General features: G+C 36.5%; 1 protein-coding gene across 3 annotated transcripts in view; it reads left to right on the top strand.

Moving 5' to 3' along the window:
• CUBN (cubilin) overlaps positions 1 to 25,198 on the top strand; it is a 235,745-nt gene that overhangs the window by 132,954 nt on the left and 77,593 nt on the right. For all 3 annotated transcript variants that reach the window (XM_015585634.2, XM_025043437.1, XM_025043438.1), the window contains exons 34-43: positions 149 to 259; positions 1,601 to 1,729; positions 2,719 to 2,851; positions 11,358 to 11,563; positions 12,493 to 12,677; positions 14,414 to 14,606; positions 16,450 to 16,647; positions 21,144 to 21,290; positions 23,213 to 23,403; positions 23,564 to 23,747. In XM_015585634.2, the coding sequence (XP_015441120.1) occupies positions 149 to 259; positions 1,601 to 1,729; positions 2,719 to 2,851; positions 11,358 to 11,563; positions 12,493 to 12,677; positions 14,414 to 14,606; positions 16,450 to 16,647; positions 21,144 to 21,290; positions 23,213 to 23,403; positions 23,564 to 23,747 (1,677 nt within the window). The remainder of the gene's footprint in view (positions 1 to 148; positions 260 to 1,600; positions 1,730 to 2,718; positions 2,852 to 11,357; positions 11,564 to 12,492; positions 12,678 to 14,413; positions 14,607 to 16,449; positions 16,648 to 21,143; positions 21,291 to 23,212; positions 23,404 to 23,563; positions 23,748 to 25,198) is intronic.

Genomic DNA, 25,198 nt, shown 5'->3' with positions numbered 1-25,198 from the left:
TCAGCCACTCAAACCCTGTGCAAATCTACCAAATTCATTTCTTCCATGCTAGAGAACCCACAGATGAAATCATCAGAGGTAAAATTTCTCTCCCAGTGTGTTTTACTTGCCAGTATTTTGTCAAATAGCATTCTCTCTTTTCTTACAGTCAATCACATAACCCTCTCCTTTACCCACTTTGGACTTGAAAGGAGCACGACGTGTACGCGAGACTTCCTAGAAATTTTGGACGGCCGTTACGACGACGCGCCCCTCCGAGGTACTGCGGCATTCACTCAGTCACATCTGTGGCCTTGGCTGTGTTTCATTTATATTCATACATATGCGTATGCTGTCATTCAAGGTTAGAATGTTTCCAATAATCACAGAGCACAGCATAAGCCAAATAAAGAATATTAGGGGGTAAGAAAGCAGGATGTAATGTGAGATTCAAGAAACTCAGTTGGTTCACATGCAAGGACGTGAATAGTTTGTTTGTTTTTAATTTAAAAGTTGCAACCGCTTTAGATGGCAGTGAAATAAAATCTACCCCAGCTTTCCATAGCATTCTGTAAGAAATTTCTTATTACTATTTGACCACAGCTCTTATATTCAAATTGAGCATTTTTTTCTGGTTTTGTCCTCAGTGAAAGCAAAAAATATATATGTATATGCATATATATATATTCATAAATGTATATATATATGTATGTGTGTGTGTGTGTGTGTGTGTGTATTTATATATATATAAATACTCTGGATTTTGATTTGTAAGACATCCTAGTAAGACTAAACATTGCTGCTATCTAGTTTCTGAACTGTCCTCAAGCAAAATAATCTCAGGTTATTTAAACTTTCGCCATGAGAAGCTTATATTTGGGCGTCTCTTCCTGTGCTGGAAGACCAACTCCCTCAGAAGAGGGACTTCATTCTGCTCATCACTTTACTCACAGGTCAGCGCCTGCAGCGGGAGTGGGCGCTCAGTGAATACTCTGCCCTGCGCGCACTTCTGGCTGTATTGCTTGTGATTTTCACCTGTAAGCATTTGACCACGGATGAGGACGTATTATTTAGCAGACATGTATATAGAACTCACCTTACACTGACTCCTAGTGTAAGAACTTACAGTAACTCAGTTAATACTCATACTCTTATGATATAGCTTTCATAGTTAACAATATTCTCTCTTCTCGAGTGAGGAAACTGAGGCACAGAGTACTTAAGTAACTGGCCCAGGTCACGTAGCTAGGAAATAGAAGAGCTAGGAGTTGAATCCAGGTATCTGCTATAAAATTTTGCTTTTAAGTATTAGTGCATTTATTTGTGCAGGTTCCTACTGTGCTAGAGATTTTAGCATTAGTTATACTTGGACCCAGGTCATCTACATTTTTCTTATCTCCCCCTAATGTTCTTCATCATGTTTATAAATCATCTCTCCTGTGCTTGTATTTGTAGTTTATTTTAAATCCTCAGGCATTGTTTCAAACACTGACCCTGATTTAAATGTTTCTCTTAATAGCGATTTCTTGTTTGCATTGATCGCTTGTGGTACGGGCTGATTAGAGCAGTGGCTGATGCCATGTCACCGTTCATTCTCCTCATCATTATTTTCATTCTTTAGGCCGCTACTGTGGCACCACCATGCCTCATCCCATCACCTCCTTTAGCGATGCTCTGACACTGAGGTTCGTCTCTGATTCTGGAGTGAATTCCGATGGTTTCCACGCTACGTATGCCGCGTCATCCTCAGGTAAGACATGTTAGCAGATGGCACTGCTAGGTTAAGAGGAACGCGCTCAGAATCCTTGGTATGCTATTTGGGAATCTTTTACAGTTGGAAGCTAGTTTCCTGAGATCGCCTCTGAGACTAGCCTTACCTTCTTCCAAATTAGGTTCATGTACTTGTAAATTCCAGCACTAGTGAACTCTGTGTCACGTTGTCTCTATCCATTCATCCGCCTATGGACACTTAGCGTGTGTCCCTACCTTGGCTGTTGTAACTAATGCTGCTAATAGTGAACTCTGGAAGTGGAAAGAATTGGTTGGAATGATCTTGGATGACTTGCTGGCAGTGTGTTGGTGTTCTCCTCCATGACAAGTCCGTTAAAGCAGCCCCTGATCGACGAAGTTCAATGACATCTGTTATGGACAGACAACCTCTGTTCTTGTCTCCCTGGCCTCGAAATTGGACTCAGGCAGGATCTGGAGGGATGGTGGCACGTGGGTAGAAGCAGAAAGAGGAGCCGCCTGGTACTGGGTCTCTTAGCCAGGAGAGTGCTGTTTGTCAGCTGCCAGCTTCCTCCTTATCAGCACTGAAAAGCCATAGAACACCTAGAAGAACCTAGAAGATGTGTGTGTGGGTTCGCGGTCTCCTGAGAGCGAGAGGCTTGAATGCTGCCTTCCCTTCTAGGCCAGGGTTGAAAATCATCCTGGTCAGAAATACCGAGAGGATTAAAACAAGTCTTTTATACGTGAAGTTAGAGTTCACAGGGAGGAAAGGCTCTTGGAAAAGAATCTACAGAGATTTCGTCTAATGCACCATACTCAGTGGCTTTTATTTTTCAGTTTTCAAAATCTTTTTCTTATTTTATATGACATAGATTTTTGTTTTAATGTGAAATGGAAATAGGGTATTTTTTGATGCCACGACAACTCCTGTACTGCCCTTTCTCCTTTGTCTTACAGTGTCTTGTATTTAATCTTTGCTCTGGCACTCACTTTGTTTCTCTTTTCTTCCAGCTTGTGGTGGAAGCTTCCACATGGCTGAAGGCATCTTCAACAGCCCCGGCTACCCGGAAATTTATCCCTCTAATGTGGAATGTGTCTGGAACATTGTCAGTTCCCCTGGCAACCGGCTCCAGCTGTCTTTTATGTAAACTCTTTTTTATGGTGTATTGTTTCAGTGAATCTGCAGGAAGGAAGCACTATTACTAATAGGAAGGACAACATATGTGTCCAAGCAACTGTTAGAAAATACGGTGGGAACGTTAGGAAGTCTGTTACCAAATTTCCTCTATCTTAGTCATAGTTTGGGCTATAAATAGCATTAAAATTCTCTTGAGAATGGTTCTAGAATCCTGCCTGGTATTACCAGAAATGCATGCCTGAGCATTAACTCGTGGACTGTTCATTTTTAGAGAACAGTAATTTCGTCTTTTTAAAAAAAATTAGAAACATTTAGATCCTTCCAGAGAATAGTAACTCTTTCTTCCAGCAGAGATCCCATCTCAGTTACACTTTCTTGCCTACATACCATATCCTCCCGGCGCCCTTTCCTTCCATTCCTACCAGAAAGATGACTGGGTAAGTTTTTTTTAGGAACACAGTGGTTGATTTGTAAAATCACTTTCACATTCCTGACTGAACTATAAGATTTTTTTGAATCTGAATTATGGGTGTGAAATTAACTATAGGGCTCCACCACATTCTGAGTCATCTTAGATTAAGTTAAACAGCAATAATGTATTTTCCAGAAGTAGATGGTAAAAGCACAAGGTAAGTGAAATGGGACTTTTCAATCATCAGTAGAGAGGTACCTGTGGCATGCCACATGCTGGTAATAGACGCTTCATAAGTATTGAATGATAAGACTTTGGGGTTTAAATTGATATTTTATATTAGAAGTTGTTTATTACACTCTATTATATATGGTTGGGCTTTGGTTGGGATTGCCGATTCTGTTTCTGATGGGACTAGAATAAGTTACTTATTGTTGAGAGAAGAGGGTTGTTTTGAGGTCTCTCAGCCTATATACCCAAAAAGCCTTCTCCTTCTCCTTGACATGTCATTCAGTGCATCAAGACGGGGTTAAAAAATGAGAGAGCAGACCTATTTGTGGACTGCATTCAGACATCTCAAGTTGCTTTCTTTCAGTCCATCAATCAGAAAAGGGCCTCTCCAGGGTACAAGTGGCATTGTGTTAAAACAAAAGTACCCTCTGAGTGCCTGAAAGGCAGTGCAAGTTTAAATTGCTACATCCGAAAGAGGTTTTTGTTTGCTTTTGTCTCTACTAAAAGCACAAAGTTCCATATGGGAAGAAATATATATACATATAATTTTTCCCTGATATATACGTATTCCTTTATACGACATATATTTATCAAGCCCCTACTACGTGCTAGGCACATAGTCAGTTCATGTTACTGCCATGCTAGATGCTTTGTAATGATCAATATAATGATGACTAAAACATGGTCATTATCCTTATAGTAAAGTCCAAAGTCCTTCACATGGCTTAGCAGGCCTCTTGATTACCTAATAAAAGGGCTTCTTTTTGTTTTTTTTTTCCTATTGTTCTCTACCACATTCGTATTGCTGATCAATCTGACATTCAGCAGTTGCCAGGAACTGGGCCAGGCACTGGGAATATCTAAGACAGAAACGATCCCATTTCTTAATTAGTTACTAATAAATTAATGTCAAGAAACTATTTATTTAAAACCTAAAGAGACTAATTTCATCTATAGTGGATAATCATATACATACATATAGGGCCACTGTTGAGATTAAAGATGTCAAATTTAAAATGTATAGTATAAGGCTGACGCATCCCAGATGTTCAATGAGTGTTAAATTCTCTCATTTTACCATTTCTAAAGTATCTTGTGTGGCAGTTCACCATTAAATTCAACATTGTCTCTCCTTCTAGAAGATGGGAGATAAACATAAAAAGCAAGTTTCATCCATTTTACTGTTTTAAGGACACTAAAATCCTCATTTTTGTAAAGACAAATGTTAGTGACTCAACTTTTTCCTTTCTCAGCCATACGAAGTTAATTTTGATTATTTTGTTACTTGCTTGAGTTTTATTTTCAAAATAAATTTTGCCGAATGCAAGATGTTCCTCTTTATGTGGATGATGAGAAGGGCTCTATAGCAAAGCCTGCGAGTTATTTCTGCCCTGGTCTAAACTGGATCCAGATGGGTGCTTGGAAACGCTCCTCTAGGGTGTGTGAGAAGCAGATTGGAAGCATATGGAACACGTCAAGTTCTAAAACGCAGGGTTTGGGTGGTGGACACGGTGGTGAAATTGAGTAGGGAGAGAAATGGGAGAGATTGTGGTTGAATCTGCAACGAAAGGAGGAGGGAGAAACAAACACTAAAAAGGAGTTTTTTGTAAAGGAATTAGCAAAAACTATATTTTATGCTTGCAGAGCGCTTTTCTAAAGCGCTTGATCTTGGTTCAAGAATCAAAATGAGATAATGAGAAACAGAGATTGTACTATTCTTGTTCCACGTCGTATTTTTACTAACAGATCTTAGCCAAAGTGTTTGGAAAGAGGGGGGATTTGCTTCCAAAATGTATCAACCTAAGACAAAGACTTCCAGGAACAGTAAGCTTTTAAAAAAGTTTAATTTGATTCTTATAGTATCATCCTACCATCATTAATAAAACATCTTTTCTGCCATTTTGCACTACTAGATCATACCAGTCTGGTACTAAAACAGAAAAGACCTGTGCTTAGTAATCTTCTGGACTATTGGACCAAACTTTAGTGTGCATACTGAAAACCTGAGATCTTGCTAAAATCCACAGTCTGGCTCAGCCAGTCGGTGGGGCCCGACTCTCCATTTCACACAGGTTCTCGGTGATGCTGCGCTTTGAGTAGAAAGGTTTTAGGGGCAATTTTATGTAAATCAGCCACTGATGAAAATTATCTCCCTTTCTCTTTTTCTTCTGATAAGCAGAGGAAGACAATTTTAGCATATTTCACAGTGCTGATACTATTATGGGCAATAAAACCGAGCCTGAATTTAAGCACCAACCATCCTAAAGATGGATTCAGAACAATTCTTGGCCCAAAATGATTGTAGGTATAAATTTTGTGTTACAAAAAAATCAAATTGTTAAGGAAGACAGTGGGCCTAAAGATAAATGGATAGTACGTTATCTCCTGATTTCTTCTGCTACTCACTTGTCAGAGCTTGCTGACAGAACTATGTCCAAAAAGTGGATCCACAATATCTAAACTGTAGTAACCCACCTTGTTAGAATTGTGAGAGCCACTTATCATTAGTTTAGCTAGAGACCCGCTGATGCCAGTATCTAGCTTGAGAAGCGGATGGTAGAGCAAAGCTGACTAGTTTGCTCCAGTGCTCTGGTGGGCAGTGAATGCTCGGAGGTGTGTGTGCCTGATACTCTGATTCCACAGTGGGGCCTGAGGTGGCCAGTACCTCCAAGCTTGTTGTCCCTACCCAAAGCGTCTTAATCCATTACCTGAGATAGAGCCCCAGGAGAGCTGAACATCGTGTGAAATATCGCCGTCCATGATGTTGAGCATTGACTGATAGGTATACACAGTAGAAAAGTACATTTTCCATTCTCGAGACATTTTTTTTCCCTTCCCAACAGTTTCTTTTTTATAGTCTCACTAGATTCTTTCTTCTCTTTATCTTGTCCTTCTTCTCAGCAAAAATTCCCTCTAATTACTTCTGAAAAAAGAATAGTTTGCACTCACTTCCTTTAGCTTTTTAAAATTATTACATTACTTTTTTCTTTAAAAATTAATTTTAATTAAATAAAATGTCATAGGGCAGCAAAAGTCTCCCGTACACATCCCTTTACCTACTTGTCACAGAGGTTACCCATATTTTGAATTTTTATGTCCCTTCCATGCATGTTTTTATATTTTTATTATATATATACACATATATAGTATATATACATCTATATGTATAGTATGTATATCCATTCACATTACCTGGTATTGCTTTCTGCTTTACACTTTGCATAAATGGAATCTTACTTATTTTACTGGAATTACATTGAATTTATAGATTCATTTTGGGAGAATTTTTATTGACTCTTTGTATTCTTAAACTTGGAGTATGTCTCCATTTATTTGTCTTCTTTTATGTCCTTCACTAAAATTTCACATTTTTTTCCATAAAAGTCTTATAGATATTTGACTTAAACTTTTTCTTTCTTTGAACTAACTTTACCGATTTTGCTCTCAAGATTATACTAACATCATTAAATAAGTTGGAGGCTGTCCTTTCTTTTCTATTCTTTGTTACAGTTTGTATAAGAATAGGATTGAGGAGGTATTGATTTATTGAAGTTTTGGTAGTTTCTCTATAAAATAATCTGGACTCAAGTATTTGTTTTGTTTTGTCGCTAGGCAATTTTTAATACTGACTTTTATTGATTAAATGGTCTTCTTAGGTGTTTTTGTTTTTGTTTTTGTTGTTGTTTGACTGATTATATTGTATTTTTGTAAAAAAATATTTAAGATGTCAGATTTATTAGCATAATGTTAATAACCTTCTTTATAATTTTAAGAATTTTTAGTGTCTTTAATATGTCCTCTTGTTATTAGTAACATTTCCCATTTAAACTTTCTTTTATTCTCCATCAGTCTTATTAGAGGTTTATACTGTATTAGTCTTGTCAAAATATAGCTTTTGATTTTTTTATCTTTACAATATTTTCTACATTTCTATTTTATTCATTTACAATATTGTCTTATTTCTTCTATTTGTCATTTTTTTTCTGCTTTGTTTTTATCACTTCTGAGATGAGACCCCCTAGTTCATTTTTCTTAATATTTGTTCTTTTCTACTATAGGCACTTAAGGCTATAAATTTCCTCTAAATATTGCTTTGACTACACCCCATAAGTTTTAATACATAATGTTTTCATTTTCATTCAGCCCTAAATATATTCTAATTTCCATCATGATTTCTTGTTTAACGCATGGTTTATATAGAAAGATGTTTTATGTTTCCAAATTATGGAAACTTTTGGTTATCTCTTTGTTAGTGCTATGTTTTAATTTTATTCTATAATGGTCAGAGAACATGGTTTTTAATAGTTTTAATATATTCTGACACTTGTGATTTGTGGTTAACTGTACTGATACATTTTTATGCATGTTAATGGGCACATAAAAAGAATAATTGAAGTGAATTTATAAATTCTGATTGTTGTTGGATGTTATAGCAATCTTGTTATTGTTTTGTTGCTGTTGTTGTAATCCACCATCTTATGGAAATCACTCTCTTTAATATATGTGAAGAAGAATTCTATAGTTGATTCTATGAAACTGTGTCTTTAAAGATTACTGATTTATTTTTAGGAACCAAATCTTATAGCCTATTCATACTCTTAGATCTTTGCCTTGTTTGACCTTCTCATTCTTCACCTAATTTTCCCTTGGCTCCTGTGACATGACATTGCATTTGCTTTTATTCTACTTTTCAGATCACTCCTGTGTCTATTGTTTCCTCTTCCTTTCACTATACTCAAAATATGGGTGTTCCCTAAGCTTCTGCTCTCATTCCTGACCTCTCTTTCTCTCTACTTATTAATCCCCAGTTTTCCATTTCTAAACCCCCAATCTAGTCATGCTTTCAGCTATTATTGTATACATACAGTTTATTTCCAAGTACAGCCCCACAGTCTCTTCTGAAGTCCAAACCTGCATACGATCTCCAATAGATAGCCCCATGTGAGTGATAAACCATTCTATTAGATTTAATATAGCAAAAAACAAAAAAATATTTTTCTGCTGCCCACAGTCATTACTATTACATGTTACTGCAAGATAATATTCTCAAGAGGAGCTCTGATCATCAAATTTTACCACTCAAAATTTCTCAGTTTTTTAATATAATGAAATATACTTAACATAAAAACCAGGATTTTACCCATTTTTATGTGTACAATTCAGTGGCATTACATGCATTCACAATTTTCTGTAGCCATCACTACTATCCATTCCCAGTACTTTTCCATCCTACCGATCAGAACTGTAACCACGAAATAACAGCTCCCCGCCCCTCTGCTCCTGGCCCCTGGCAGCTTCTATTCTACTTTCTGTCCTTACGAATTTCCCAGTCCCAGCTGTCTCATGTAATCAGAAGCATACGATCTGTGCTCTTTTGTGCTTAGCTTATTTCACTTAGCATAATTTGATCCGTGTAGTAACAAACATCAGAATTTCATTCTTTTTTAAGGCTGAATAATATTCTAAAGAATGTGCGTATGTATAAAATGTGGTATTATATATACAGTTGTATATGTATTTATGTATATTGTTTTGTTTATCAAACAAGTTATACAGATATAACTACATACATAGTTTTGTTTATGTTATATATAGTTATACATAGTTTTATTTGTTTATATATAGTTATATACCTTTATATATTTTTTAAATATATCCTTTGGGTATATTTAGTTTTATACCCTTTGTGTATATACCTAGAAGTGGACTACGTTCAACTTTTTGAGGAACTGCCAAATTGTTTTCCACAGTGGCTGCTCCATTTTGTATTTTCACCAGCAATGCTCAAGAATCCTAGTTTCTTCACATTGTTGTCAATACTCGTTATTGTCCAAATTTTAATAATAGCCATCCTAATGGGTATGAAGTGCTAGCTCGTTGTGGTTTCGATTTGCATTTCTTTCATAACTAATGATGATGAATATCTTTTCATGTTCTTACTGGCCACTCCTATATCTTCTTTGGAGAAATGTCTATTCAGTTCCTTTGCAATTTTTCAATTGAGTTATTTGTCTTCTTAGTTTTGAGTGGCAAGAGTTCTGTTATATTCAGGATACTAGCATAGCATGTGTTTTAATTTCTATTGAGCAAATATCTAGGAGTGGAATTTCTGGAGCATTAATTGGCTGTTTTTATAAGAAACTGCCAAATAATTATTCCAAGTGGTTGTATTAATATACATTCCTACCAGAAATATATGAGACTTGTAGTTGCTCTGCATACTTAGCAATTTTTGATCTTGTCAGTCTCTCTCTTTTTTTTTTTTTTAGCTATTCTGATATGGGTATGAAATAGCATCTTATTGTGACAGTATTACTTATTGTGATATTACAGTTAATATTATAATATTAATTTACATTGCTCTGATGACTAACGATGTAATGTACTTTTCATATTCTCTCATCTTTTTTTTGAAGTGTACATTCAAGCTGTTTGTTTTTTCATTGTTTATTTGTAGAAATTCCCTTTTATATTCAAGATCTGAGTCCTTTGTCAGATATATGTTTTGCCATGATTTCTCCTTTCCCCACCCAAAGTCTGTGACCTGCCTATTCATTTTTTATTCATATATTTATAGAAGAAATTTTTATTTTTTATTTTTAATGAAGTCAGATTTATTAATTTCTTAATTATATTTAGTGCCTTTTGCATTCTAAGAAATATTTGCCTATCCCAAGGTTATAAAGATATTCTTCTATATTTTCTTCTAGGAATATATATGGTTCTAGGTTTTATGGTTTTATCTATGAGAAATATTAAATTAGTGTCTGTGTATGGAGAGAGGCAGGGGTTGAGGTCCTTTTTCTTCTCCTCATAAAGATATCCAGTTACTGCAGTTCTCCTTATTAAAACAACTTTCTTTTCCCCATTGAATTGTCTTGACACTGTGGATTGGGTGGTATTGGCTCTATATTTGTTGATTTTTCTCTGAATTTTCTTTTCTGTCATTCTTCTGTCTACCCTTACACTAGTACCACACTGTCTTGACTATATCTAAGTTTTTTAAGCATTAAAGCCAAGTTTTGAAAGCATTCATTTAGCACCTATGTGTTACAGACTCTTTATATACATTACTAATGACCATTATATGAGGTAGATATTATTTCCTACCCTCCATTCCCTAATTTCATCATAATTGCAGAATATAATACGAGTTGAATAGGACATGCTTGAACACTAGCCCGTGTTATTACAGAAGCCATATTTTTTCTACTTTTCCAGAAATTAAGTGTATGTACTTTTGACTGGCATTTAAGCTCTGCCAAAATTAGCCCATCATACTGCTCCAGCTATGTCTCCTAACCTCTTCTTATAAGTATTCAAAGTTCTAACCAAATTAGACTTCTTGCAGATTTCTAAATATACCCCACCTTTTTCTTCATATGTGCTATTGCTGGCGCACATTCTCTGCCCACCATTTCTGTACCTAAATTCAGCTAATGTTTCCATCTCAAAAAGACCTCTCCACCATACTATTACTGAGCCCCACAATCAGATATGGTACCTCTGCCTCAAAATTCCTACGCCAAAATTCTTGATAGCTCTAATGGCACTTAGGATAGTCTGACTCATAATATATATTTTTTTCTGTATTCTTGACCAATTTCTTTCCCCTAGAAAGAAAACTTGAAGGGAATGTATTCATTGTCTTTATATCTCTTGACTATGTATTTTAACAAATCTGAGTGATGGAAATTGGTTAGTTACCTAAAAATATTGTGATTAAATATAAAGAAAGTTTAAAAAAAAAAAAAAAAAAGAACAGATTAACCCAGCATGTGGTTCAGGATAATCCCTAAGTTTATTCTGCCCATTTAATTCCCCTAAATATTCCTTTTTATTTATTCATTTATTTTTGTTTCAAATCAGAACTTTCCAGTTGGAGGATTCTCAGGACTGTAGCAGAGACTTTGTGGAGATCCGGGAAGGAAACACCACGGGTCACCTAGTGGGACGATACTGTGGAAATGTCCTCCCCCTCAATTATTCATCCATTGCTGGGCATGCCCTGTGGATCAGATTTGTCTCCGATGGCTCAGGCAGTGGCGTCGGCTTCCAGGCCACATTTACTATCAGTAAGTTGGTTCTGTTTTAGCGATGGCTTCCAGAATGAGTCCTACAAACTAGAAAGAATAACACTGTTTTGCCCTAAGAACAGCCCTGAACTCTACACTGTTCTGTATTTATGGTCTTTGTGGAGTTACTTCATTATATGTTTGAAAAACTAAATTGTATACGAATGGCCCATCAAGAGCCAGAGAGAAGGCTCAAGGGTTCTAATATTTGTCTTAAGCTCTACTTCTAGCTAATTGTTAAATTAAACGTTGTGTGTGTGTGTGATGTTGTCTTAAAGAGTCTTTGAAGGTATTATAGTTCAGGTTTGGTATATTTCTATGGAATGTGTTTCATTTGAACCCATAAACTTTATATTCTTTAAATTAAAAACATTCGGTATTACTTTGGGATTGACTTAAGTGCTCAGATATTATAACAACAGAGTGTTCCAATAGTATAAAATGTTAAATATTTTTATTTTCTAACTGGACTTTTCCATAGTTAGCTATTGTATATGTGGCACCCAAATGTCAGTTTCTCTTATCTGACACAATTTTTAAAAACATGTTTTGTTCTTTTGTAAGACAAAGTAAATTAGGTAAACCAAAATTAGAAAATGGAGCTGGTAACTCCTCCTCTCCCCTATCCCATGTCCCCAAGTCCCTTAGGGTCTGGGAACCAACCTTTTTTCAAATGAGAAGTTATTGTCTCTTTTCACTCCATGCAACCTCTTAAGGAGATGGAATTCCATTCACAAAATCACCCTTCTCCATGAATTAATAGATAGCACAGAAACCAAAAGGGAAGCAGTATTTCTTTCCATGCTCAGAAAAGAAATCATAGTCAATTAAAAGTCCATCCTTTTCATCGCTCCTTGCCTTTGTGTCTTTCATTTGATTAAAGAGCTGTTCTAAGTAGGTCTGATTTACTACTCTGTTTTTCCTCCTAGTATTTGGCAATGACAATATTGTGGGAACTCATGGGAAAGTTGCCTCTCCCTTATGGCCTGGAAATTACCCCCACAACTCAGATTACCAATGGATAGTAAACGTGAATGACTCTCAAGTTATCCATGGTAGAATCTTGGAGATAGACATTGAATTAACGCAAAACTGCTATTATGACAAATTAAGGGTGAGTTTCCAAGTACAATCGCTGTTTATAACTTTTGGTGAATTGCTATTGGCAAAAATAAATTCAAGTTAATGTCTATTCAGGTATTTGCAAATCACATGGGATGGTCTGCCTTAAATCATAATTACCCCCTCTAGATTACCTGTACAAAGGTAATTCTGATATTATATTTATTTGTATCTAAGGTTTAAGATATTTTTAGCACTATTGTAATTTGTCTCTTGGGCTTTGTCTAAGCATGTATGTATATCTTAATTATTTATTCTATTTTATATCCCACTATTCTCTTTATTCTCATGTTAGAGTATTAAAATTCGAAGGATTTTTAAAAAATAAATAAAAATATAAAAATTGTGGTGATCAGCGCTATTCAGACATAGATTACTGAATTAATTTCAGAAACATTATCAGAATTTTCCCCTAGCTTTATTGAGGCATATTTGACAAATAAATGTTGTATATACTGAAGATATATAACTTAATGTTTTGATATACATATACAGTGTGAAATAAGCACAATAATCAAGCTAATTAACATATCCATCACCTCACATGGTTATCATTTTGTGTGTGTGTGCATGCGTGTGTGTGTTTGGCATGGTGAGAATACTTAAGATCTACCCTCTTAGCAAATTTCAAGTATATAATGTAATACAGTGTTGTTCACAAAAGTCACACTGCTATAGATTAGATCTCTAGAATTATTCATCTTGCTTAAGTGGAAGTTTGTACCCTTTTACCAACATCCCCCTGTTCTCCTCTCCCCACGTCCTCTGGCAACCACCATTCTACTCTCAGCTTCTATAAGATTGACTATTTTACTATCAGATTATTATTATTATTATTATTATTATTTATTATTTATTTTTTTTACTTTGATTATCTGGCACACCACAGAATTCTTGAAGGCAGCGATTCCATCCTATTCATGCTAGTTTCGCGATGCCTTGCACAGAACTCAGTACCTGACAAATGCTCAGTACGTGTGAAAATAGTTATTACATCATTTGAAAAACTGACCTTATATAGTAGCATCAGTAGAGAAATTTATAATCACAATTATAATGACTTTGTTCCAAATTATTTTAGGAGAAGACGATGGGAAAAATAGGAGATGTGGTTGGATAGCATCCATCCACATGTGCAGAAAAACAATGCGCCCCATGCTATGTGTTTGGGAACTATCATAAAATATATCTCTAACTAGGTAATTTAATATTTTGAACCAAATAAAAAAGATTTATCGAGTGCTCTCAAGGGGCGCCGAGCCATTGCAAACTATGCATCTGTACTTCTGAGTCGTGTGAACTCCTTTAGGACACCTGTCTGCTTCCTCTCGTCAAACCTTTCCTCTCGTTTTTTTCCCTTTCTTCTGATTCCTCCTTTCTGATTCCTCCAAAAACAGCATGACTGCTGTTTTTGTGTAACTATCCTGGTTCCTACTTTTCCATGCCCAAATTTTATTATAAATCATATAATGAGCTATATCACATGGAGTGTTTATTAATATAATTCTGCAACAAAGATAGAATAATTTTAAAACTCGTTAAATTATTGCAATCCTACTATATATTTAATGACAATTTTTATTTTAACTGGTATATGTTTACTCATATATTATCTATTCATTACGATAAAATTATAATAACATAAGACATTCTTTTATATTTTAATGAAGGAAAATAGAGGTAATTACCTACATCCAATGTTCTTTTATCTTTTTTTTTTACATGCAGATTTATGATGGGCTTGGCATTCATTCCCGCCTGATTGGGACTTACTGTGGTACCCAGACTGCATCTTTTAGCTCCACTAGAAATTCTTTGACATTTCAGTTTTCTTCTGACTCTTCAATCTCAGGGAAAGGATTCCTTCTGGAGTGGTTTGCAATGGATACCTCTGTTGGAGCTTTACCCACCATTGCTACAGGTATGTTTGGTAATAAAGGAGATTCTTTTTAGGGGCTGATATGTGTAGGTCAATATTTCAAAGGGTCCTACCCTAATAGGAGCCAAATATACAAATGAGTAAGAAGAATAACTTTCTCCATATGTTCAGGTGTTCTTTTACTTTCATAAATGCAAGTTTAAAAAATTGCATGTTTCTAAATAATTCTAGTTTCTCATTATATTTTTCATATTAATTAGGGGTTTGATGTCCATAAGATATTCTACTTATAATTTCCAGAGGTCACTTTAGAGATCTCTGAAAATTTGGCAAATACCACACACACACACACACATACACACACACACACACACACACACACACACTTGTTAAGGATTCACTAATAGAAGTAACTACTTTCCCTCTATTTTTTATTTTAAATTTTGCCTTCAGAAATGCTTCAATTTTTCCTTAGCTGGTTGTTAACCTTCAGGTTTCAAGGTAAAATTAGCATTAACTTTAAGCTTTTATATTACTTTTTTAAAGACATCCTTAGTTACCTCAATAAGCAGTGTTGTGGGGGAACTGTGCTTTTTCCTTGAAATATTGTTTAAGCAACTTTGAAAGGCATATATAGATTTGAGGGTTGACATAGAAAAAAATCAGCAAATATTTCTTGGAGGATATTCTTCATTCTTGAAATATTTGATTGGGATACATTATCATCGGATCTCACTGGAATTTTCAAACTGTTCTGTGAACTTGTTCTAGAAGTAAACAGACCCCAAAAGATTAGAGAACAATGAGCCTAATGTGGACTAGTCACCCAAAGGATGCTAAACATGTCAAGTAGGGACCCTTATGCATTGCCAATAGGAATATATAAAAAATTTTACATGGACATTTATAGAAACATTAATCATACTAGTGTCAAAGGGGGACGCAACCCAAATGTCAAGCCGCTGATGGATGGAAAAACTAAATGTGGTATATTCATGCCGTGGAATGCTGTTTAGCCTTAAAATGAAGGAAATGCTGATATGGGCTAGAATATCGATGAACCTTAAAGCATTGTGCTAAGTGAATGAAGCCAGTTGCAAAAGACTACATATTACATGATTATATTTACATGAGATGCCCCGAATAGGCAAATCCATAGAGATGGAAAGTAGATTTGTGATTTCCACAGACTGATGGAGTGGGAAATAGAGAATCAGTTGTAATGGGCCTGGAGTTTCTTTTTGGACTGGTGAAAATGTTCTAAAGTTAGATAGCAGTGATGGCTGTAGAACTTTAGAATATACTAAAAACCACTGAATTGTGCAATTTAAAAGGGTAAATTTTATGGTGTGTGAATAATAGCTTAATAAAGCTGTTATTTTCTAAAAAACAATAAAAAGTAATAAAAGGCTGTTGTTATTATAAGGTCATGTGCTTTTTTGAATATTTCAGTTTACCAAATTGAAAATTATTTCAGAATTGCCTAGATATAAACTACATGATGACTAGCTATACTAAAAAGGTAAAGATTAAAATACATAGGAAAGATGAACAGAGTTCTACCTAGATGATAATAGTAGTAATAATAATAGGGTCTTCCATGTGGACAAACTTCGTGATGAACAAATAATAGGCACGCGTTAATGAATGGGTTGTGTGGCAAAATTATGGTCAAAAAGTAGAATATGATGTATTTTTCTTTACCAAAAATAAATGACATCAATCACAGCTGAATCAATGGGTTTAATAAAATATTTACAGAGTCCTATGAGAAAATTGTTTTAATCTATTGTTTCATTTCAGCTTAAGTCTGCCACTTTAAGGTGAAAGAGCTAGTTTCTTCTTCATCAGAGGTATTTCAAAGGTGTTGCCCTTCATTCTGCAGGTGCTTGTGGCGGGTTCCTGAGGACAGGAGAGGTGCCAGCTTTCCTCTTCTCCCCAGGCTGGCCCGAAAGCTATGGTAACAGGGTTGACTGTACATGGCTTATCCAGGCTCCTGACTCTACTGTGGAACTCAACATCCTCTCCATGGACATCGAAGCCCAAAGTACATGCAAATATGATCAACTCGTGATACGAGACGGTGAGAAACATTTATAAACAAAACAAAACAAAAAACTACCAAGTTTCAACCTTGACACACATTTAATGGCATTTGGTTATAATCATACTTGTTTACTGTCTTCATACATTTTGCTTGGAAATTCACAGAAATTGTGGTCAGCGAAGGCGTCAAATACTAGAACTGGCTACAATTCCTGAAGAACTAAGAAAGCTATGAAATTGCCTGTAGCAATATCATCCAGATACTGTCAGGAATAGCATCGATTCTTAAGAGGAGACACTACCTTTGGCGGAAATAATAGTCTGAGTTCCCAGGTGGTGCTGCTTTCTTGTTGAAAGGTTTTGGAAGTGAATCTTGGCATTCTATACCTATGACTTTAAGATTCAAGTGGGAAAAGTATTTATATTGCAATGTATCCCTTTGTCTACCGAATCTCTGGGTAGATGGGTAGAATTAAGGGCTAATATTTTTCATCTTTTCCTCTACATCCAGGTATGGTATTGCTATGCATTGAGTGAGGGATATGAATAATGTTACTATGCAACATATACAAAAGTGTGTTTCACAATTTGCATAGGATTGAGAAGATCAGTGTTTCTCACAGTGTGGTCTCTAGACCAATAGCATCAGCATCACCTGAGAACATGTTAGAAATGCAAATTTTCAGCTCCAGCCCAGACCTACTAAACTAATAACTCTCAGGCTGAGTCCCAGATCTGTGATTTAAAAGGACCTCCAAGCAGGGCCAAGATTAGGGCGGGATCAGGCAAAGAGCCGAGTGAGAACCTGTCTCTATTTAAAACTTCAGTATTGTGTTCGTGTTACATTAAATTCAGTTTTTGAGATGTTGCACTGAAATATTACTTACCTTGATTTTGGAGATCTCAGGCACCTCCTTAGAGTTTGCTCCGATGTGAGGTGCTTCTCTTACCAGACTCTGGTCCCTGCCTCCAGGTCGTTCCCATGGTGTCTTTGAGAACCAGCCCTCTACTCTGCACCATAGATACAGCACAACCTCACATGCCCACCTAGACAGCAGGTCACATAACTAGTGAAATGTCAAACTGCAGAACATGATTAACGGAGCAGCGATTAGGCAAGCAGTCTCAGTATTATGGATCTCATTTTTCAAGAGATGCGAGAAATGTAGAATTTTCTATGAATTTCTCAAATGTTAAATTTTGACAATTAATGAAAAATGCTTCAGAGAATTTCTTTTTTTTTTTTTCTTTTTTTTTTTTGGATCAAACACGTGTTTGCTTTTGGCCCACCTGTTGCTAATGTGCAAGCTCTTGGTCCCCTTATCCCCTCAACCCCAGACTAAGTATGGTGAGAAAAATCAAATGGCAGAGGAGCTTTATTTTCTCTCTGTGGAGGATGGACCCTAAGTAAAGACTCAAATCAATCATACAAGGATGATGAGATGATAAACTGTAACTTTCCTCCCTTTTCTCAACAATCAGCTTTCTGCACATTGCCCAGAGGAACTGTCCCCTTTCCTCACATCAAGGCGTTCCTGTGGATATTAAAATTTTATATTTATCAGTCAATAAAATTCATGTGTTCTTGCACACATATTCTGAATGTTCTGAACCCAGTAGAAGCTTTAAAAATATCTTTGGTAGGTAACTGCAAAAATGGGTAAATTATAGTTATTTTTTTAAAAATCACTTTTATTGAGTTGCTTTTTGTTCCACCAGTCACTTTTCTTGGAAGCCTCAAACCTAGCGAGCTGTCCTTTCCTCCTTCTGTGTGATCTTTCACAGATTACTAAATGGCTCAACGTCTGTTCTATCATCTCTGAGAGAGAGACAAAAATCCACCTCATGGGGCTGTTGTGAGGATCGGGGAAAGTAATGAATACAAAATTTTCTAGCAAAAGTCCTGGCCTTTGGTAGATGGGAAATTTGACATAGTTTAATTTAGATTTCAGTTTACTTTGATAGAGATATTTCTAAGAGAGATTTTTATCATATGCTATTTATAGAATGAAAGTGTTCTTGCTGGGACATAGAGCTACTTCAGAGAGCTCAACAAATTGGAGTACAAGCCAAAACAATTACACAATTTTCAATTTGTTACATGACCTATCCCTATAAATTCCTTTTTATTCACTAACAATGTGAGTACGTGCCCAATTGATTCATTCTTTCCTCATTTGCCTGTTTTCTCATTCAAGAAATAGTTATTGAATGCCTATTCTGTTTTAATTTTGGGGTTTTTTTTGCATTTGCACTTTTAGTGGTAATATACTTTTAGAATTAAATTTTATTCGTTCTTTGTCCAACCATTTTTGTTTGTTTGTTTGTTTCAGAGTGGCAGGGTCATATAATATTCTGAAGCAAATATCTGGAGCCAATTGGCCATAAGCAATGATGCTTGGCCAGTTGTCATAGCCTCTTGGCCCTAGGGTGGCTGTGGACATCCCTGAGCCACCCTAGTGGCTTTCCTTGGGGAGCTGAAATCATCCTCCCACCTGCTTATTAATTTTGCAGAGTTGTCCTGTTTCAAAATTGAGTTTTTTCCAGACCATGTTCCAACAAATTTTGCATACCAAAGATTTCCAGAAACTTGAGATCCTATGAAACTACTCTGGGCCTAAAAAAAAAGAAGGAAAGAAGGAAGAGAGGGAGGGAGGAAGGAAAAAAAAAAGAGAGAAGAGAAAAAAATTATATCAAAAATCAGTAATCTTTTTATTTTTAGATCTGACTTTAAGATTTTAACTATTATTTAATAGCATAGTTTGAGCTTCTGGAGTTAATTGTCCAAGCTTTCAAACCCCTGTTGACTTCTGTGCTCTATGGTGTTAGGCAAATTATATATCCCCCTAAAGACTGTTTCTTATTCCAAAATGGGGGTAATAGTGATACGTACCAAAAATGTTATTGTGAAGATAAAATCAGGTACTACATTTAAAGCACTCACAATGGCAATAGTAACTGCTCAGTAAACATCAGCTACCAGCAATCTCGGTGCTGCAGCATCCACATCTCTAAAGTGAGGATGTTGGAGTAGAGAGAGAATCACCGAATTCCCTTCTAGCCCCACTCCTTCACTGTTCTTTGACTCGCCACTTCTTTCTCTTTAAAAATCAGGTTCATCCCTGTTGCAATTCATATGCTGAGGTTATGGAAAGCTCTAGAAATAGTGCACTATTTATTATGGATACTGGGGAAGGAACATTGTGGTTATTGGGTTATTTACCAAATCAGTTAGTTAATCGGTGAGTAATTATTTAGAGATAAGCATTGTTTCATCAGTCTGGGTGAAGTTTAGAAATCAAAATCAGTAAACCCTCCCCAGTCTCACTGAGAGATAAAACATACACACATGAAATAAACAACAAGATATAATAACTTCAGAATTTGATGATACAGATAAATAAAGAATATGTCAGTGAAAACAATTTGGGGTAAAATATGTAGCAAAATAGCATAGTGAAGAAAAATGCAAAAGGCGTTAGAGATAAAATTTTGAACTGTAAAAAATTTGAAAGTTTCCAGAGGTCAAAAAGCCTCTAAAGAAGGCCTTTTCAAGCATTTGTATTTGTAGGGTTATACACCTTTACATTTGTAATTACAGAAAATCACTGGTTTTCTGCAGTAGTTAATAATGACTAAGCTGGTCTCAAAAAGGATTCATTCTGCTTGTTGAAAGGACAAATTTCCTCATGTCTCATATTCTTTTTTGCTTATTTATTTTTTTTTAATAAACTTGAAATTCATTACCTCTCTGCCTTAGGAAAAAAATAATGTCTTTTCCCTTCCAAGAAATGTAAATTGGTTATCATCTCCTTTGCCTCCTTCTGGCTTTGTCTGGGACATTTGTTTTGACTGAAACTTATGTCCAAGAGAACCTAAGGGGAAAAGGGCCGTGGGGTGCCCGAGCTGTCCTTTGTGATTCTGGAAGAGCACACTTGCTAAATCCATTTGTTTCTCATCCTCCACACATGGACATAAATGTGTTCTTTTAACAGCAAAACAAATAAACAACAACAAACAAATGAAAGTGAAAACAAGGAATCCAAAAGCCACCTCTAGAGCTGAAGGCACACATCTCAGCAAATGACCTATAGCGTTAGTATAGAATCTGAGGCTGAAGAACCACCCTTTTTTCTCTTTTTTGATACTTGACATCAGCAGTCAGAATAATTTAGATTATTCTCACACACAGCAGCAGCACTGGTCCACAAACACTTCCTAATCCAACGGACTCTGATTTTGAGTTTTAGTGCCAGGAAGAAATGTCAGCCAATTTTTAGAAAGATACCGGAAACTGTCAAAGAAGTCTTTATCAGCACAGGTAAAGAAGAAGGCAGGAGGCACCATTGCAAACTGGAGCCAGAATGATGTAGCCCCTCGAGTGTCCTTGCGTTTGAGAACCCCATTATGACCTAAGGATGGTGTCATTTTGAGAAAAATATGTGATCCGCTCTGGCTGGATTGCAAATGATGGTGGCAGAGAGTCTGAAGACCTCATATTTTCATGCTGATGTTTCCTTTCTTTGGTCCTAGGAGACAATAACGTGGCCCAGCAGCTAGCTGTTCTCTGTGGCAGAGAGCTCCCAGGACCCATCCGGTCCACTGGAGAGTACATGTGGATCCGGTTCACCTCGGACTTCAGTATAACCAGGGCGGGCTTTAATGCATCCTTTCACAAGAGTAATGTGTCCTAAGAGTTTGTTTTAATCCATTTTGTCTCATCTCATTTCATCTCATATAACTCTTACTCACTCCCTAGTAAACCCTGCTCATTCTTCCATGTGAGGGCACAGGTTTATTATGTCACAGCACACGGGTCTCTGCCCGGCCTCTAGATGGCTAGCTTTATATCAGATTCTGCGTCCTGAGCCAAAAAACTGTGGCCGAGTTGTAAAAGAGGATCCCTTGCCTGCAGGTCTCTGGGTGGGGTATCTTCCCTCCATAGAGGCACAAGAGTAAAATCTTTAAAACCATTTTTCAGCCTAGCTGCAGGCTGGAACTAAGAGATAGCACGAAGCCATAATACATCAAAGGAGCAATAAGTCAGAGTTATCATCAGTCTAAGAAATAACCAGTCAAATTAATACAGAAGATACCTTCATAAATCCCTTGGTTGAAATAATTCATTTGAAGGGTGGCAGGTAGAGTTTGCTGCTCTAGAAATATGAATTCTATGAGTCAGAGAATGTGCACAGTATATGGCAGGCTATCATGTGTATTCTCATTGAGACAAAATTTGACAAAACGTGAAGTCCAATAATAATTTTCAATCCAAACTAGATTAAAGATCAAGAAGTAGTCCATGGAATATGGAATATCAAAAGATTCATGTTTTTAACCGAAAAACATTATTTTAAAGTAGCTTATCAATATAGACTTTAAAAACTAATAATTTCTCCACTATTTTGTCTGCCTTTTATGGACTAGGGAGCAACTGAAGATAAATTGTCTTCCTCACAGTCAAGGGAGTCAGGCTGCAGAGTGGTTTAAGAGAATGGGCTTTTGGAGTTAGACCTAAGATGAATTTCTACCTCTGCGATGTAACTAGTTGTGTGCACTCTCTACACTCACTCACTGATAAGCTGTGTGGTCCCTGACAGCTGGCAAATTGATGGCTGCTCCATCCACAGTCTCCCCTCAACTCCCAACCTCTCTCTCCCTGTCGCGATACATTCTCATGTATGTACGTATGTATGACAGCTCGGGATATATAAAGTCACCATGTGGAAGACTGAACTCTTGACTCCCTCACCAGCTTTCTCCCTCACCAGCTTTCCCAGGCCACACTCTTCCCGATTTTAGTACATGGAAAGTACATTCTTCCAGTTAAGCCAAAAAGCTTGGCATCATTCCCTATTCTTCTTTCCTCACTGCATAAATCCTAATCGTCGACAAATCAGAATGGTTCTACCCTCACGGTGGTATAGATTCTAACCACTTCTCGCCATTTCTACCCTACCATCCTAGTCCAGGCATCTGTCATCTCTCCTGGGCACCCGGTTCTGCTTTTCCCCCTCGATTCTGCCTTCCACTTACAGTCTAAGTGTTGCGGATAGAGTGATTCTTTTAAAATTTAAGTCAGATCATGCCTTTCTGTTGCTCAAAACCCTTCAATGTCTTCCTCTTCTTATTAAAAATAAGTCCTTTTAGTTTCCTACGTGATCTACCCTGCTACCTCTTGGATCTCTTATTCTGCTTCATCCATTCTGACTTCCGTGATCTACCACTAACACAGCGAGCTTTTTCACCAACTGTTTTCTAGACTGGAATGCTCTTCTCTCACAAAGCTCTACGGCTCAATCTTTCATTTCATTCAGATCTTGCTCAGATGTTACCCCCACAACATGGCCTTCTCTAACTTCCTCACACAATATTGTACCACTGTCCCTCTCCTCATTCATTTTACTTGCTAGAACTTATCACCATGTCATACATGTGTTTATTGTATGTCTTACATCTATGACATAATCTCTGTGATAGTTAGTAACTTGTCTCTACTGTTTACTTCTCTATCCTTATCCTGTTGTAAATGTTATTTCATGAGTTTCTTTCCTTTTTCAATTAAAAAAAAATTTAATTTTTTTTTGTTTCTTCTTGGGAAGGTTGTGGTGGATACTTGCATGCAGACAGAGGGATTATCACATCACCCAGGTATCTGGAGACCTACCCTCCTAACCTCAACTGTTCTTGGCACGTCCTGGTTCAGAGAGGTCTGGTCATTGCCGTCCATTTTGAACAGCCCTTCCAGATTCCAAATACAGACTCCTCTTGTAACCAGGGGGATTACGTGATGGTAAGTCTCATGTGCTGCCTTTTCTAATTACTTTTTCTGCAGGATTCATTCAGAAAACAAAGTGATGAGTTTTCTTTCCTGTGTCATAAATCAATAGAACAGTTGTATTCCATCTTTATCGGCATGAAAGAATTTGTTTCATTTTAATTTGTGTTTACAGCTAAAAAATGGACCTGATATCTATTCTCCACCCTTGGGACCCCATGGAGGAAATGGTCATTTCTGTGGCAGTCGTCCTTCATCCACTCTGTTCACCTCAGATAATCAAATGCTCGTTCAGTTTATTTCTGATGACAGTAATGGAGGGCAAGGATTTAAGATCAAATATGAGGCAAAGAGCTTAGGTAAGTATTTTCACTGAGAATAATATATGTACTTTTCCTGAAATTGCTTGGTCTTATTTAAATAGATGTGAGAAAAAATACATAAAGTTTTCTTTTCTGAACTAAGAGTAATAATCTTAATATTAATAATAATGCTACCTATTAGCAAGTACTTAGTTGATGCTTGACACATTCAATATCTCCTCGTGATTACTTTTTAAAGGAAAGTATCACTGTCCCCATTCTACAGAAAGGTAAAATGAGGCCTAGATTTTTCCAAGGTCACATAGCAAGAGAATGAACACAGTAAAATTCTCCATGTGTATAAGTTGAATTGATGATCTTAAGTGGTCCCCTGAAATTTCTTAGATTATAAAATGTCTAATTATAAGTGACATTCAGTTATGGAAACATTGTAAGAATGATAATTACATTGTTTTGTAATCATTTGTACGTTTCCTTTTACATGAGCACATAATCCTCTGATTCTATTATTACCCATTTAATTATATATTGCAGTAATGATCTTTACTTAAGTACCTTTATTTAATTATACTTGATTATAATTATATTTAATACTACTGTAATGATTTGATTTTTGTGACATTTAATTTTATATGATTAATTGAATAAATAAGTACATAAGCAGAGCTTCAAACAAGGGAGTGGTGTCGGTAGAGAGCTTGTCTTCGCTTGACCTGCCAGTGGATTTCAGGATGATACTACAATCTCGATCTCTCGATCCTGAATATGTTTCAAAATACATATTAATCTATGAAGCCGTATGTTTTATTGCACATTCTCCAAAATATGAGAATTTAAAGTAGCATAATATCTTCATTTTGGGAAAGGAGGAGAAGTAAGTCTCCATCAACTGACACGGAGAATCATCTAATAGCTCGAGTGGGTTCCATGACCATGGGGAGTGTGCTTCCGTCACTCCCCAGGACACGTGGCTCTGGCTATTGAAAGGGGCCTCTAGAGATACAGCTCGGGGACACTGGTGCCATTCCAGCACAGGCCAGGGGTTTCCTGTTCCTCCCTGTCTCCACAGCGCATGTCAGATGCCACCCTCAGCCAGCTCTACACTCCCATCTTTTCCCAGGCTAGACTCAGTCTTGGATTATATTTTTAAAGTCAACATTTAGGGGAATTCTAGTACACTAGGGGTCTATTTGCAAACAATATTGCTCTTTTATTCCTTTGTAGACCCTCTATTCATGCAAGAATGGCATGGCCAATGCCTTCTTCCCATCTTCTACCCTTAATATTGAACCGGAAGGTCTTTTGATTGCAAAACCTATTGCTGGGCAACCCCAATAACATGATCACTCTCATTTCTCCCAACTTTCTAATTTAGCCATTTCCCCTGACTACAGTCAGCCCCCTACTTGCCCCATCTATCTGCCACAACTACTTCAACGCCACTGCCATTTCTCAGCCTTTAACATGTGGTATTTGGGGAACAGCTT

This window comes from Pteropus alecto, unplaced genomic scaffold (genome assembly GCF_000325575.1).
Source record: "Pteropus alecto unplaced genomic scaffold, ASM32557v1 scaffold11, whole genome shotgun sequence".
Taxonomy (NCBI): Eukaryota; Metazoa; Chordata; class Mammalia; order Chiroptera; family Pteropodidae; genus Pteropus; species Pteropus alecto.
This window is presented reverse-complemented; position numbering and strand designations above follow the sequence as displayed.